Source organism: Pseudonaja textilis, chromosome 16, assembly GCF_049901715.1.
Source record: "Pseudonaja textilis isolate UNSWEBS1 chromosome 16, rPseTex1.2, whole genome shotgun sequence".
NCBI classification, from domain to species: domain Eukaryota; kingdom Metazoa; phylum Chordata; class Lepidosauria; order Squamata; family Elapidae; genus Pseudonaja; species Pseudonaja textilis.
Genome location: NC_142005.1, coordinates 3966957 through 3981203, shown reverse-complemented (window position 1 = coordinate 3981203; position 14247 = coordinate 3966957). Strand labels below are relative to the sequence as shown.

The window sequence follows — 14247 nt, the reverse complement described above, 5'->3', positions numbered from 1 at the left end:
GAGAAGAGTGGAAAGAATAGAAAGAGAAAGAATAATAAAGGAAAGGGAAATATGAAATAGAATAGAATGAATAGAATAGGAATAGAAGAGAAGAGTGAAAGAATATGATAGAAATGGAATGGAATGGAATGGAATGGAATGGAATAGAATAGAATAGAATAGAATAGAATAGAATAATAAAGGGAAGAGTGGAAATAATAGAAATAGAATAGAATGGAATAGAATAGAATAATCAATAGAAGAGAAGAGTGGAAAGAATATGATAGAAATGGAATGGAATGGAATAGAATGGAATAGAATAGAATAGAATAGAATAGAATAGAATAGAATAGAATAATAAAGGGAAGAGTGGAAAGAATAGAAGTAGGAATAGGAATAGAATAGGTAATAGCATAGCATAGAATAGGTAGCAGCATAGCATAGAATAGAACAGAAATAGAGAAATAGCATAGAACAGGACAGAACAGAATAGAACAGAAATAACAAAACACAATATATTAGAATAGGAATAGGACAGAACAGAATGGAATAAAAATGGAACAGAACAGAATAGGAACTAGACTAGGAATAAGTAGGACAGAACAGAACAGGCTTTTCCCCCTCTTTCCCCCTTTCCCTATACCTCTTTTTTTCTTTTCTTTCCCTTCCCCATTTTCCTGCTATCTTGATTTTCATTTGGATTACTTATTTATTTATCTGTTAAATTTGTACCCCACCCGCCTCACTATCAAGTGACTCCAGGTGGCTTCCATTACCATGAATAATAATAAAAAACCCAATATATGTATATATGTATGGAAGAGAGCTGATGTTTTTATGTTTTGTTTGTTTCGTTTGTTTTTAAAAAATCAATAAAATTGTTTTCAAAAAAAACCCCCCAACAACCCAATATTATGAACATTCTAATAAAATGGTTATAAAACAAACAAGCCAGCCATCTCTCCAATGTCTCCGGCCAGACCGAGGAGGGCTCACCAGGGAAAAGAGAGCTGGAGGAAGCAGACATCACTTCTCCCATCCCATGGGAGGTTATAAACAGTTTTAACCATAGTTGGCATCGGATTTATAATCTATGGTGTGAACAGGATCGTAGACATGTTTTTTTGCAGATTTTTGCCAATTTATCAACCTACCGTCACCGATAGATGGCACGCAGCTGAGGGAGTCCATACTTTTGGCTGGACGGAGGCGCATCTTACTCAGTTTATCATCTGGAACAGAAAAGGCAAGATTGAGCTGTATCAAAACAAGAATTCCCTTAACCTCAAATGTTTTTGTTAGGAATGCAGATTTTTTTTCCTTACAACACCCCACCCCCCGGAAAATTCAGATAATCCTCAATTTATGACCATCACTTAAAGAACATTATACTACCTGAGGCTTCTCAGGAAACAACTGAATGAAAAACTGCTGGTGACCTTCTACTGCTGCACCATAGAGTATCCATGCATCCTTCACTTTATATCCTTGGAGGGGCCCTTTTTTAAACTTATGCATAAATAAAGAGATATTAAACTACGTTTCTGGCTCGGATCCTATTTTGGCCAAAGGCACAGCTGGCTAAGAATCTCATCCATGTTTACAACCAGAGGTAGTATTCAGCCAGTTCAGACTGGTTCTGGAGAACCGGTAGTGGAAATTTTGAGTAGTTCAAAGAACCGACAAAAACCACCTCTGACTGGCCCTGGCCCCACCTATTCTCCGCCTCCCATTTAGAGCTGATCGGCTGGCTCTTCTTTGGTTGCCCTGCACAGGAGAACGGAGCTGAAAAGCAGGTTAGTGGGGTGGGGAGGGAATGGGATTTTGCAGTATATCCTTCCCCTGCCATGCCCACCAAGCCATGCCCAGAGAACTGGTAGTAAATTTTGTTTGAATCCCACCACTATTTACAGCTAACACTAGAAGGACCTGAGCTTCAGCAGCGAAGAGAAAACCACCATGGGGAGCCAGAGAGAAAGTTGTTTGGGAGGAATGGCAACCAGAATCCCCTTCTCCTTCCTTGGTCTTCAGGGCTCCAAGGTGTCCCCAGAACCAGCAGCAGGAGGAAAAATGTGCCTCTCCTATTAGGGAAGCCTCATTTGAACCCCTCCAAAGAATCCTGTGATTGTAGCCTTTCCCAGGCCAGTGTTGTGGCCCGCCAGCGGGCAGCGGAGTTGGCAGCAGACTTGGAGAATGAGGAGGTTGGGGAGGAGCATGGGCCAGTCCTAGAGTCTGGGGAAGGCTCTGATGAAAGCTCTGCGTCAGAGGCAGAGATGGGGCCAGGGCTATCCGGCAGTTATCAGCTGCCTTCGGAGTTGGAGATCAGTGGGGCAGAAGAACAGCTGGAGCCTGTTCCCAGTGTGCACATGCACAGAGCTGCCAAGAGAAGGGAATAGTTAAGGAACAAGGGTCAACTTAGGAGTAAAGCCACAGGGGGATGGTGAATGGCTCCTCCCATAGGGAATAAAAGACAAGCGAAAGGGGAGTGAGGTTTGCAGGAGACAATTAGTTCAATTCATTAGGTGTCCCTGACTTCTTGCCAAGTAATTGCTGCTACAGCATGGCATTTGGAAGATACTGGCCTGGCAACTCTCCAAGCCTGATAAAGGTCTGTAGTGGTGAAATACCTTGTAATCCTGTTTGCCAGGACTTTGCTGGAGAGGAATTCACTTTAACCTAAATAAAAGGGGTTTTATTGGGATGAGGAATCCGCTGCATAATTTTCGCCTGGGTCAGAACGGCCCCATCCTTGCAAAGCTGGAGCGAATGTACATTGGGGAAAGGAGAACTCTCTGGGTTGTTCTTCCACAACATGAGAAGCAGGGGTGCAAGCAGCCACATGTATGTAGTACAGATTGCTATGCTCCGCGCATAGGACCAGCTGTCTCCTACCTTTGTCTTCTGGCTTATTCAACTTGCGTTTGGAGTCCTGGTTGGATCGTCCAAGGTTGAAGATGGACTTCCATTTCTTGGCCTTGAGGGACCCTTTTCTTCTAGAAAGAGGCGGAATTCAGGTTACAAAGTATGCTGAGGGGGAAAGCCGTGTACTTAGGGGAGCCCCCCCGCTTCCCCAAGGGATGAAACTAGGTCGTACTTTCAGGGAAACAGGGTATATGTGCAATGGAGTTAGCTGGGAAGCCAACTGTCAACCACAGTGCCAGTATGAGAGATGGAACCTCACCCTAGACGTGGTTGATGAGCAGAGGGTAAAGGCTGACCCTCCTAGGAGATCGACATCCCTGGGGATCCCTCCCCCTTTGAGTAAGACAAAACCTGGGTGGTCTTCCAAGTCTCCTCTAGATGTTTGCTAGAGTAGGATTATTGTTTAGTCCAGGGGTCCTCAAACTTGGCAAGTTTAAGACTTGTGGACTTCAACTCCCAGAATTCCTCCTCCTCCAGTCATGTTAGCCCAGGAATTCTGGGAGTTGAAGTCCACAAGTCTTAAACTTGCCAAGTTTGAAGACCCTTGTGATAGATGATAGATGATAGATAGATGATACATAGGTAGATGATACTTAAATATGGTAGGTACGGAGAAGGAGAGAGAGAGAGCGATATGATAGGTGATAGGTAATAGATCAGGGGTTGCCAGCTTGACAGCTTTAAGACTTGTGGACTTTAACTCCCAGAATTCCTCCTCCAGTCATGTTAGCCCAGGAATTCTGGGAGTTGAAGTCCACAAGTCTTAAACTTGCCAAGTTTGAAGACCCTTGGTTTAGTCCATCTTTGGCTGCTCTTTTGTTGGAGCGGGCCGGAGAAGGCAGAAGAGATGGCCACTTACTTGCTTTCGTTGAGTTCGATGATGGTGTGGTAGGGTCTCATCTGGGGAGGCCCATCTCCCTGGTTCAGCATTGAGGGCACATGGTAGGGGGTGCAGTACTTAGGTAGGACCACCGGGGACAGAGCAAGCAGAGACCTCCTGATGGATTCACGGGTACCACCTAGGAACAAAGAAGCTCTGTGTTTCCATACACTTATACAGAGAGAGAGAGAGAGAGAGAGAGAGAGAGAGAGAGAGAGAGAGAGAGAGAGAGAGAGAGAGAGAGAGAGAGAGAGAGAGAGAGAGAGAGAGAGAGAGAGAGAGAGACGGTGGCTCAGTGGCTAAAGATGCTGAGCTTGTTGATCAGAAAGGTCAGCGGTTCAGCGGTTCGAATCCCTAGCGCCGCGTAACGGAGTGAGCTGCTGTTACTTGTCCCAGCTTCTGCCAACCTAGCAGGTCAAAAGCATGTAAAAATGCAAGTAGAAAAATAGGGACCCCTTTGGTGGGAAGGGAACCGGGGTGGGATTCTATAGGTTCTCACCTATTCGCTAGAACCGGTTGTTAACATTCTAAGCAGTTGGGAGAACCGGTTGTTAGAAGAAATTATTGGCCTAATCCTGTAAGGAAGGCAGGAAGGAAACATTCTGGTGTTGCTTACAGAAACTGCCTCTCCATTAACCCTTATTCCATTCTTGGCAAGACTAGACTTCCTGTCTCAGGAACTTCTCTGGAGATTTTTTCCCCTCCTTTGCTGGTACTTTGCTTGTGTGGAGTGACCATTCAAAGTTAGAATGGCACTGAAAAAAGTGACTTATGTCTGTTTTTCACACTTACCACTATTGCAGCATCCCCACAGTCATGAGAGGCCAGGAGAGGAGATGCGTGCCTCAATGTGAGTGATGTAGAGTTGTCCATGCCCAGCCAATCACATTACCACCAAGCCACACCCACCAACTAAGCCACGCCCACAGAATGGTTGTTAAAAAAATTGAATCCCCTCCCCGAAGGGAACAGCCTTCGGTGTTGAGTCCTGCTGGCTACATGACCATGGAGACGTCTTCAGACAGCGCTGGCTCTTCAGCTTTGTGACGGAGATGAGCACTGCCCCCTAGAGCCGGAAACGACTAGCATGGATGTGTACGGGGAAGGGGAGGTCTTCTAGTCCAAGCTAGAGACCCCACATCGTTCTGCACAAATGGTGGTCCAATCTCTTCTTAAAAGCATCCAGTAATGGAGTACCCACAGCCTCTGGAGGCCAGCTGTTCAACTGATTAATTGTCCTCACTCTTAGGCAGTTTCTCCTTAATTCCAGGTTGCTTCTCTCCTTGGTAAGTTTCAATCAGAATAGAGCTGGAAGGGACCTCAGAGGCCATCCAGCCCAAACCCCTGCTGAAGCAGGAGAACCTATACCATTTCAGATAAGTGGCTGTCTAGTCTCTTCTTAAAAACATCCAGTGATGAAGCACCCACAACTTCTGGTGGCAAGCAGTTCCACTGGTTAATGGTCTTCACAGTGAGGACGTTTCTCCTGAATTCCAGGTTGCTTCTCTCCTTGATTCGTTTCCAATCACTGTTTCTTCTCCTGCCTTCTGGTGCTTCGGAGAATAATTTGACCCCCTCTTCTTTGAGGCAGCCCCTCAAGTACTGGAAGACTGCTATCATATCTCCCCCGGTCCTTCTCTTCGTTAGACTAGACACATCTAGCACCCTCAACTGTTCATCATATGACCTAGGCTCCAGACCTTTGTTGCTCTTCTCTGCGCTCTTTCCAGAGTCTCAATATTAAAAAAAAAATAAAAATGGTGGTGATCAAAACTGGATGGCAGCGTTCCCATTGTGGTCTGATAAAAACTTTAGCAACGGGTTCTCTGCCCGGTTGCTGGGTGGGTGTGGCCATGGTGGGCGTGGCCTAGTCAGCCTCCTGCACAACAGTGTGGGGGAGTGGCCTCTCCTTTCCTCAAGCCTCGGGCGGGGGGGCAAAATGGCCTCCCCGGCCTCTAGAGACTCTCTGGAAGCCGGAAGTGGGTCAATTTCCAGCCTTCTCAAACATTCCGGGAGCCCGTTTTTTTTTGCCTCCCTCGTGCCTCTGTGTGCACCCTACATTTACCTGCATCCGAAACAGGGGCGGGATTCTATCGGTTTGGACCGGTTCTATAGAATCAGTTGTTACGATTCTGTGCAGTTCGGAGAACCGACAAATCATGCCCCTCCCCCTGCCCCTCCCCCAGCCAGTCAGTCCTTCAGGTATTTCTCTTTTCTCCCTCTCCTGAGGATCAGCCGTGCCGATGATCAGCCGTGCCGGGATTCCCCTTGCTGTCTTCATGCTTCACCCAGGAGGTTTCCCTCAGGGCCAGAAGGTCCCAAAAATGGGGTGGGGGTGGGGGGTGCTGCCAAAAAAGGAAAAAAGCCACACCCACCCAGTCACATGGCCACGCCCACTTAGCCACACCCACAGAACCGGTTGTTAAAAAAGTTGAATTTCACCTCTGATCCAAAATGGTCCAGGTGGGGGGGGCTCCTTGCAGGGGCAGGGAGGGGTGGATGAGGCCAGCCAGGAGCGGGCTTGGGGGGGTTTTCTTTGAACTGTCTAGAATCTTAGCTGGGGGCCCTGCTGAACCCCTGCGGACCCCCAGCAGCCCACCCCTGTACAAAGCAGCACGTGATCTTGATACTTTTACGTGATCTTGATACCATCCCTTTGTTGAGGCAGCCTAGGATGGCATTGGCTTTTGGGATAGCAAAGTTTTTCTTCTTTTTTTTTACTTTTTCCTGACGTTGCAAAAAAGCCTTGGGGAAGAACTGAAGGACTCACCGCCCAGAGGAGCATTTCCAAATATCTGTTCCACATGGTTCAGGATGAACTCCACCACGATGGACTGGATACGGACTTCCATGAAGGCTGCGGTGCCATTGAAACCCGAGACTTCAATGTCCTTGGACCTGAGAGGTGGAGAGAGGAAATGGAGGCATCAGGAGAAGCAGAGAGAGAAAGCAAACCATCCTTTTGTACTTACTGGCTTCATCTTAGTCCAAGTTTAGCTATAGGGAGGCCTTGACTTATGACCCTTCGTGTAACGATCATCCAAGTTTACGATGGGGCTGCAAAAGCAAGCTGCAACTGCTTCCTGCGGTTATATCTACCCTGTTTCCCAGAAAATGCAACCTACCCTAAAAATAAGTCCTAGCTTGATTTTTTGTTGTGGTTTGCTGGCAGCCTGTGCAGCTGGCAGCAGAATCAGTGGGGAAGAATGGGGACCAGTCCGGGAGTCTGGATGAGAAGCGAAATGTCTTCAAAGAAAAAACAGAAAGTCCAGCTGCCTCTTGAAAAAAATACCTTTGGGTCAACCAGGACCAAACTTGCTGGCTGGGAGGCAAAGGAACAAGGGGAGCCTGTTCCCAGTGTGCGTGTGTGCAGAGCTGCCAGAAGGTGAGAGACAAAAGGGGAAACTTGGGAGTAAGACTGGGAGGTGATTGCCCCTCCCCTAAGGTATAAAGGAGGTGCAAAGGTAAAGAAACCTTTGCAGGAAGAAAAGTTGTTCGCTCTGTTCGGATTAATCCTTGAAGCTCTGTGTGGACTTTGTACTTTGGTTGGCTTTTTACAGTTCATTTGGCACTCTAGTTGTTGGCAGCCATTCAAAGGAAAGAAAGGTGGGTGCTTATCTCGAGGAACTGTTTGGGACTAATGAGCTGGGAATGAAAATAATTCCCAGTGTTGAAATAAAACAAGAGTTGTTTGGACTAAGCGTGTGCTTCATTACAGTCTCAGGAAGCCTTGGTCAGAACATTTTTTTTACACATGTGACTAATATAACCCCTGCCCCCCAAATAAGCCCTAATTAAGATCCCGCCCACTCCAGAGTACACAGGTAAAAATCACTTTAGGGTGGGGATGGGGGGGTAGAGCTGCCCTACTACTTACCTTTGAAAAGTTGTAGCCAGGCCTCGCACACCCTGACACCTACCTTGCTGGCCCATCTCTTCTGCAGCCAGCAAGTTTGGTCCTGGTTGACCTAGCAGGTGTTTTTTCAAGAGGCAGCTGGACTTTCTGTTTTTTTCTTTGAAGACATTTTGCTTCTCATCCAAGCAGCTTTGAAGAACAATTAATCAATGGCACGAGCTGAAGAAGCTTCTTGGATGGGCAGCGAAACGTCTTCAAAGAAAAAACAGAAAGTCCAGCTGCCTCTTGAAAAAAAGGCATCTTGGAGACTTCCTGGGGTTATGACTGTTGCATAAAGTTCAGAGGTTCATAAAATTGGGTATGACTCACTCAATGACCATATCACTTAGTGACAGATGTCTCAACTATAGTCCTAAGCCGAGGACTACCTGAAGATCTCATTTTTCCTGGTCAAATCAGAGTATCAGGGAAGGATGAAAGGGTGATTTCCACTTGCCCCTATTCAATAAATTGGAAAGGGTTTTTTTTTAAAATGTACTTCAAAACCACAAAAATCAAGGAGTTTGGTTGCACCTGAGATGGTCACAGATGGAAATATTGGACTGAAATAAATAAGCATAGGAAGAAAACATGTATTCAAGATGCAATAACATTTATATGTATTTACATGTATCATCATCTTCGTTTAAAGACCCCATAATCCCTTGCGGGGTGGAGTCTGGGCAACTGAATGGAGCTGAATGTTTTACTGGCCGGATCCCTTTCCTGTTGCCAGTACCGAATTTTGTTCAGCCAGTACCGAGTTTTGTTCAGCAGATATATACTCATCCTGCCCAGAGAGCAAAACATCTCTCTCTACCTAGGATCGAACTCACAGCATCCTGATTGTGAGGTGAGAGCTCCGCCTACAGGCCACCGCACCACTCTATGTATTTATATGTATAAGTGTAGTAGGTATATACATATGTATGTATATAGCATGTCTATAGGTGTGTATGTATGTGTACACTTTTCAGAGCAGGCAACAGAATTTCATTTTGAATGTGTGCCTGTAAAAAAATGACAATAAAGGTTATCTTATCTTATAATAAACCCCCATGTTTGTGATCTCAATGCTATGTCACACCCAAGACCCAAACTGACATGTGTGCTCCTTCTGGATAGGTTCTTCATTGTTGTTTGCCTACAGACAGAATCTTGCCAGAGGAAAGTAACTACAGCAAGATCTCGACTTACAACAGGTCATTTAGTGACTGTTCAAAGTTATAGTGGAACCAGAAAAAGGGATTGGCATGGAAGATAAAATGTGGCTTGGCCCCACCCCAAAGGACCCTAAGTGGGTCGAGATTGGAAGCCCCCCCCCCCTCTTACCTGAGCAGGTTGGGGGCCCAGACTATAGCCAGGTTCCGGGCGTGCATATTGGTCTGGGAACTGAACGATGCCATGCGCACCAGGTGCTTCATCAAGAATTCAAGGGTGCTGGGTGCAAGTTGGATTTTGAAGCAGAGATGGAAAGAGGAGGAAATAAAAAAGGTGGAATATGAGGATTAGTCGGTCTCAGGCGGGAATTCTTGATTTGCCATTTACACCCATTTGCCCAGCCAGGAAGGGAATATCATTCCATTAATTTCTTAAACTTACTCCTGCTCCCCTTTTCCTCTTCCTCTTCCTCCTCCTCCCCTCCTTCTGCTCTCCTCTTCCTCCTCCCCCTTTTGTCCTCTTCCTCCTTCTCCTCCCCCCCCTCCTCCTCTTCCTCCTCCTCCCCTCCTTCTGCTCTCCTCTTCCTCCTCCCCATTTGTCCTCTTCCTCCTTCTCCTCCCCTCCCTCCTCCTCTTCCTCTTCCTCCTCCTCCCCTCCTTCTGCTCTCCTCTTCCTCCTCCCCATTTGTCCTCTTCCTCCTCCTCCTCCCCTCCCCTCCTCCTCTTCCTCTTCCTCCTCCTCCCCTCCTTCTGCTCTCCTCCTCCTCCCCATTTGTCCTCTTTCTCCTTCTCCTCCCCCTCCCCTCCTCCTCTTCCTCTTCCTCCTCCTTCCCTCCTCCTGCTCCCCTTCTCCTCCTCTCCATTTGCCCTCCTCCTCCTCCTCCTCCGTTTGTACTCTTCCTCCTCCTCCCCCTTCTCCTCCTCCCCCTCTTTCCTCCTCCTCCCATTTTCTTCCTCCTCCTCTTTCTCCTTTCCTCCTCCTGTTCCACTTCTCCTCCTCCTCCATTTGTCCCCCTGCATTTGAACTCTTCCTCCTCCTCCTCCTCTTCTTTCTCCTCCTTCCCTCCTCCTGCTGCCCTCCTCCTCCTCCTCCTCCTCCATCTGTACTCTTCCTCCTCCTCCTCCTCTCTCCTTTGCCCATTGTCTTCCTCCTGGGAGAGGCAGAGTGCCCGCAGATACCGGTGGTGTGGTGATGGCAGCTCCTTCAGCACTTCTTTGATCTTCTCCAGGCGGCTTTCTTCCAGCTGGATGGCCACAGCTTCCTGGGGGGGAGGGAGACGTGGATGGTCAGTCATCCATTCCATCTGCTAAACAACCCCATTTCCCCCTCATTCCAGCGGAGGAAAGAACCACGTGTTGACTCTCAAAGCCGAATCGCGTATGATCAGATGCAGGGATTGGCGGTTCAGAACGGGCCCAATTGGACATGGAAGTTTGGGTGAAAGGTTAAAGGATCAAATATGGATTCCGAGCTCCAGTAGGGAAAATGTGTCAGGCCCCAAACCTAGGGGAGATTCTTCCAACAAATACAGAAATAGAATAGGACAGGACAGGACAGGACAGGCAGGACAGGACAGGACAGAATAGAAATAACAAAACACAACATAATAGAATAGGAACAGGACAGAACAGAACCAGAGGTGGTCTTCAGCCAGTTCTGACCAGTTCTGGAGAACCGGTAGTGGAAATTTTGAGTAGTTCGGAGAACCGGCCAATCCCGCCTCTGACTGGCCCTGCCAACCCCATCTATTCTCTGCCTCCCATTGAGTCCCAGCTGATTGGCTGGGTCTCCTTTGGTTGCCCTACACAGGAGAACGGAGCTGGAAAGCAGGTCAGTGGGATGGGGGAGGGAAAGGGGATTTTGCAATAACCTCCCCCCTGCCACGCCCACCAAGCTACACCAGGCCCACAGAACCGGTAGTAAAAACAATGTTGAATCCCACCCCTGCCGGAAAGTCCTACTTACTGCAAACTTATCATATAGCTGGTAGGTCAGGAGTGGGTTGGGCAGCTCCCTGAAGTAAGCTTTGCAAAGGGAGCTCACACAGTGGATGTCCTGCAGATACACATCTTTGTTGAGGTCAGGATTGCAGTCATTGTCGAACTCAAGCCTGAGAAGGAGTTAAGCCGGGGGAGGAAGGAAAGGGAGGAGGCAATAGCACACAGCAAAGATCAGCATCAGAAGATCACAATATAGGTCGTTCTTTGCCCACAGCAGTTCGCTTAGTGATCAGAGTAACCAGGGCAGTGAATAAAAGTGACTTACGACCATTTCCCCCACTTACGAACGGTGCAGCATCCCCAATGCTCACGTGACTTACATTCGGATGCTCGATGACTGACTCAGATTTATGACGGTCGCAGTGTCCCTGGGGGGGGGGGGTCCCGTGATCCCCTTTTGCCACCTTGTGACAACCCAAGTCAATGGGGAAACCAGACTCACTTAACAACTGTGTGACTCACAGGCAAATGTAGCAAGAAAAGTCATAATATGGGGCAAATGTTCTCACTTAACAATGTCAATTTTGGGCTCTCGGATGTGGTCCTAAGGTGAGGACTACTTCTAGTCCCATCCCTGTAGTGGAGAACCTAAATTGTGGGGAAGGGGAAATGAGGGAGAGAAGGCCACATTCTTTGTCAGAGACCCCACATGATGTGGTCCCTCTCAAAGGCAGGGAAGATCTATTTCTTCCCATAGAATCTAGAGTCTGAAGGTACTAAGGGCTCATCTAGTCTTGAGACTACAGCGATGCTTAGCCTTGTGAAGAAAAAGCTTTTAGGGGAGGGTCTATGACAATTTGCCACAGGACAACTCACTGTAGGACAAGAGTTACACTAATATCAAAGAAATGGTGGAATAGAATCATTAAAGAAAGGATAGAAGTTGGCTGCAATGAGTTGGCCGTGATGAGTTGGCCATGACAAATTGCTCATGGCAAGTTGGCCATGGTGAATTGGCTGTTGTGAGTTGGCCGTGGTGAGTTGGCCATGACGAGTTGGCCATGACAAGTTGCTCATGGTGAGTTGGCCATGGTGAATTGGCTGTTGTGAGTTGGCCTTGATGAGTTGGCCATGAGGAGTTGTCCCATTCTCTTTGGGGGAAACCTGTTAAGAGTCTTCCAATATTTGACAGCAGGGCTGTCCCAGGGAGGAGGGGTTGAACACCATGCAAGAAGTAAGAGGTGATCAGAGAGAGATCCAACCTCTGGACATAAGGAGGAATTTCTTGACAATGAGAACAATGCATCTCAGGCACAACTCACCTCGAGAAGTTGTGGTGCTCCAACCCCTGAAGGTTTTCAGGAAAAGATTGGGCAACCATTTGTCTGGAATGACATAAGGTCTCTTGCCTTGGGTGAGTGGGGGTTGGACTAGAAGACCTCCAAGCTCCCTTCCAGGCCTATGATTCTACAGGTAGGCTGTAGAATCTTTCTGGGACATTTGCCCAGGTATCATAGAATATCAGGGAGACAAATTATTCTTATTGTCGAGATTTTCCAAATTGGTCTTCTCTTTGCTAAGCTTTCACTCATTGCTTCTTGTCCTGCCTTCAGCTGCTTTGGAGAATAGGTTGGCCCTCCCCTCGTCTTTGTGGCAGTCCCTCAAACATTGGAAGATTTCTATCATGTCACCCCCTAGTCCTGATCTGTACCTCCATCAATTTGAAGTCTCCATTTGCTTTTAGATCCAATGTGCGTCTTGCATTTACCTGCATCCCAAACAGGGGTGGGATTCTACTGGTTCGGACTGATTCTATAGAATCAGTTGTTATAATTCTGCGCAGTTCAGAGAACTGGCAAATCGTGCCCCTGGCTGGCCTCGCCCCTCTTGGCCCACCCCTCCCCTCCCCTCCCAGTCAGTCCTTAAAGTATTTTTCCCAACGATCAGCTGTTCCGATTATCAGCTGCACCAGGATCTCCCTCGCTGTCTTACTGCTTCGCCCAGGAGGCTTCCCTGAGGTCCAGTAGGCAAAAAAATGGAAAGGGGGCACAGCTCCCACCTGCACCCCCTCCGTTTTTTGCCTTCCTGGGAGCAAAAAATGCCCCCCCCGTGCCTTAGGGCGTTTTTGCTCCCAGAGGGCTTCCCTGGGGCCCAGGAAGGCCCCAAAACAGAGCACAGGGGGGTGCTGTGCTCCCCCCATGCTCAGGGTTTTTTTTGCCTTCCTGGGCCCCAGAGAAGCCTTCTGAGAGCAAAAAAAAACTCTGCAGGAGGCTCCCCTGAGGCCCAGATACCCCCCCAAAATGGGGGGGGGGGTGCAGAAGAAGAAGAGGAAGAGGAGGCCATGCCCACCCAGTCAAATGAGCATGCCCACCTAGCCATGCCCACAGAACTGATTGTTACAAAATTTGAATCCCGCTCCTGGGAGCACTGATTATTTTCGAGGTGATAGAACAAGCTCTCTGTCTTGGTTATGGACATTTAAGGGCTGGGGTGTTTCTATGCAGCCTTCCTTCACCCCACCCCCTGCCCTTAAGTCCAGATGGGATTCCAGTAGAATTGTATAAAGTCACAATAGATTTAGTAGGGCCTCTGATGCTGGAAGTGTTTAACGAAGTACTTTTGGCTGCCAAAATGCCAGACTCATGGAGGGGGGCGTTGATTGCGTTAATTCCGAAGGAGGATGTAGATGCCAGATATATCAACAATTATAGACCAATCTCACTTTTAAACACCGATTATAAATTATTTGCCTCAATTATAGCGAATAGAGTAAAACAAGTTTTAAATTTATACATTCATGAAGACCAAAATGGTTTCCTTCCATTCCGCCAAATTAAAAACAATTTAAGAACCGTTATTGACGTCTTAGAATATTATGAAGCTCATCCAGAGAAACAATTTACACTCATGTTTTTAGATGCGGAGAAAGCATTCGATAACTTACATTGGCACTTTTTAATACAAAAAATCTATAACATGAATCTGGGCACTAAATTCGAGAATATTATCACAACAATTTACAATACCCAACAAGCCAATATACTAATTAATGGCGAACAAACAGGCCCACTAAGCATTGAAAAGGGCGTTAGACAGGGTTGCCCTCTCTCACCCCTCTTATTTATATTTGCTTTAGAATCATTGTTAACGCGGATAAGACAAAACTCTGAAATCCAAGGTTATGGACATTTAAGGGCTGGGGTGTTTCTATGCAGCCTTCCTTCACCCCGCCCCCTGCCCTGAAGTTTTATTAATGTATTAGAAAATTTATATTGCTGCCTATTTACATATGGAGACTCAAGGTGGCTTAAAGGTATAAAAGAAAATAATTAAATAACTCCCCCACCCCTCACCCTGGTGACAACCCTGGGACAAGTGGGGGGCTATTATTTAATGGGCTCCATCCTGTTCTGGGTTCTCTGGGCCCACACGCAGAACCAGGTTTTCTGTTGTCTTCTAGGACTCATATT

At 47.3% G+C, this 14247-nt stretch overlaps 1 protein-coding gene across 2 annotated transcripts in view; it reads right to left on the bottom strand.

Annotated features, from left to right (window-relative positions):
• The window catches only part of ARHGAP30 (Rho GTPase activating protein 30), a 36121-nt gene that overhangs the window by 7882 nt on the left and 13992 nt on the right, over positions 1–14247 (bottom strand). For both annotated transcript variants that reach the window (XM_026716482.2, XM_087914247.1), the window contains exons 3-9: positions 10803–10947; positions 10016–10098; positions 9009–9116; positions 6552–6679; positions 3761–3920; positions 2872–2972; positions 1134–1211 (exon numbers count right to left, since the gene is read on the bottom strand). In XM_026716482.2, coding sequence (XP_026572267.1) covers positions 1134–1211; positions 2872–2972; positions 3761–3920; positions 6552–6679; positions 9009–9116; positions 10016–10098; positions 10803–10947 — 803 coding nt within the window. The remainder of the gene's footprint in view (positions 1–1133; positions 1212–2871; positions 2973–3760; positions 3921–6551; positions 6680–9008; positions 9117–10015; positions 10099–10802; positions 10948–14247) is intronic.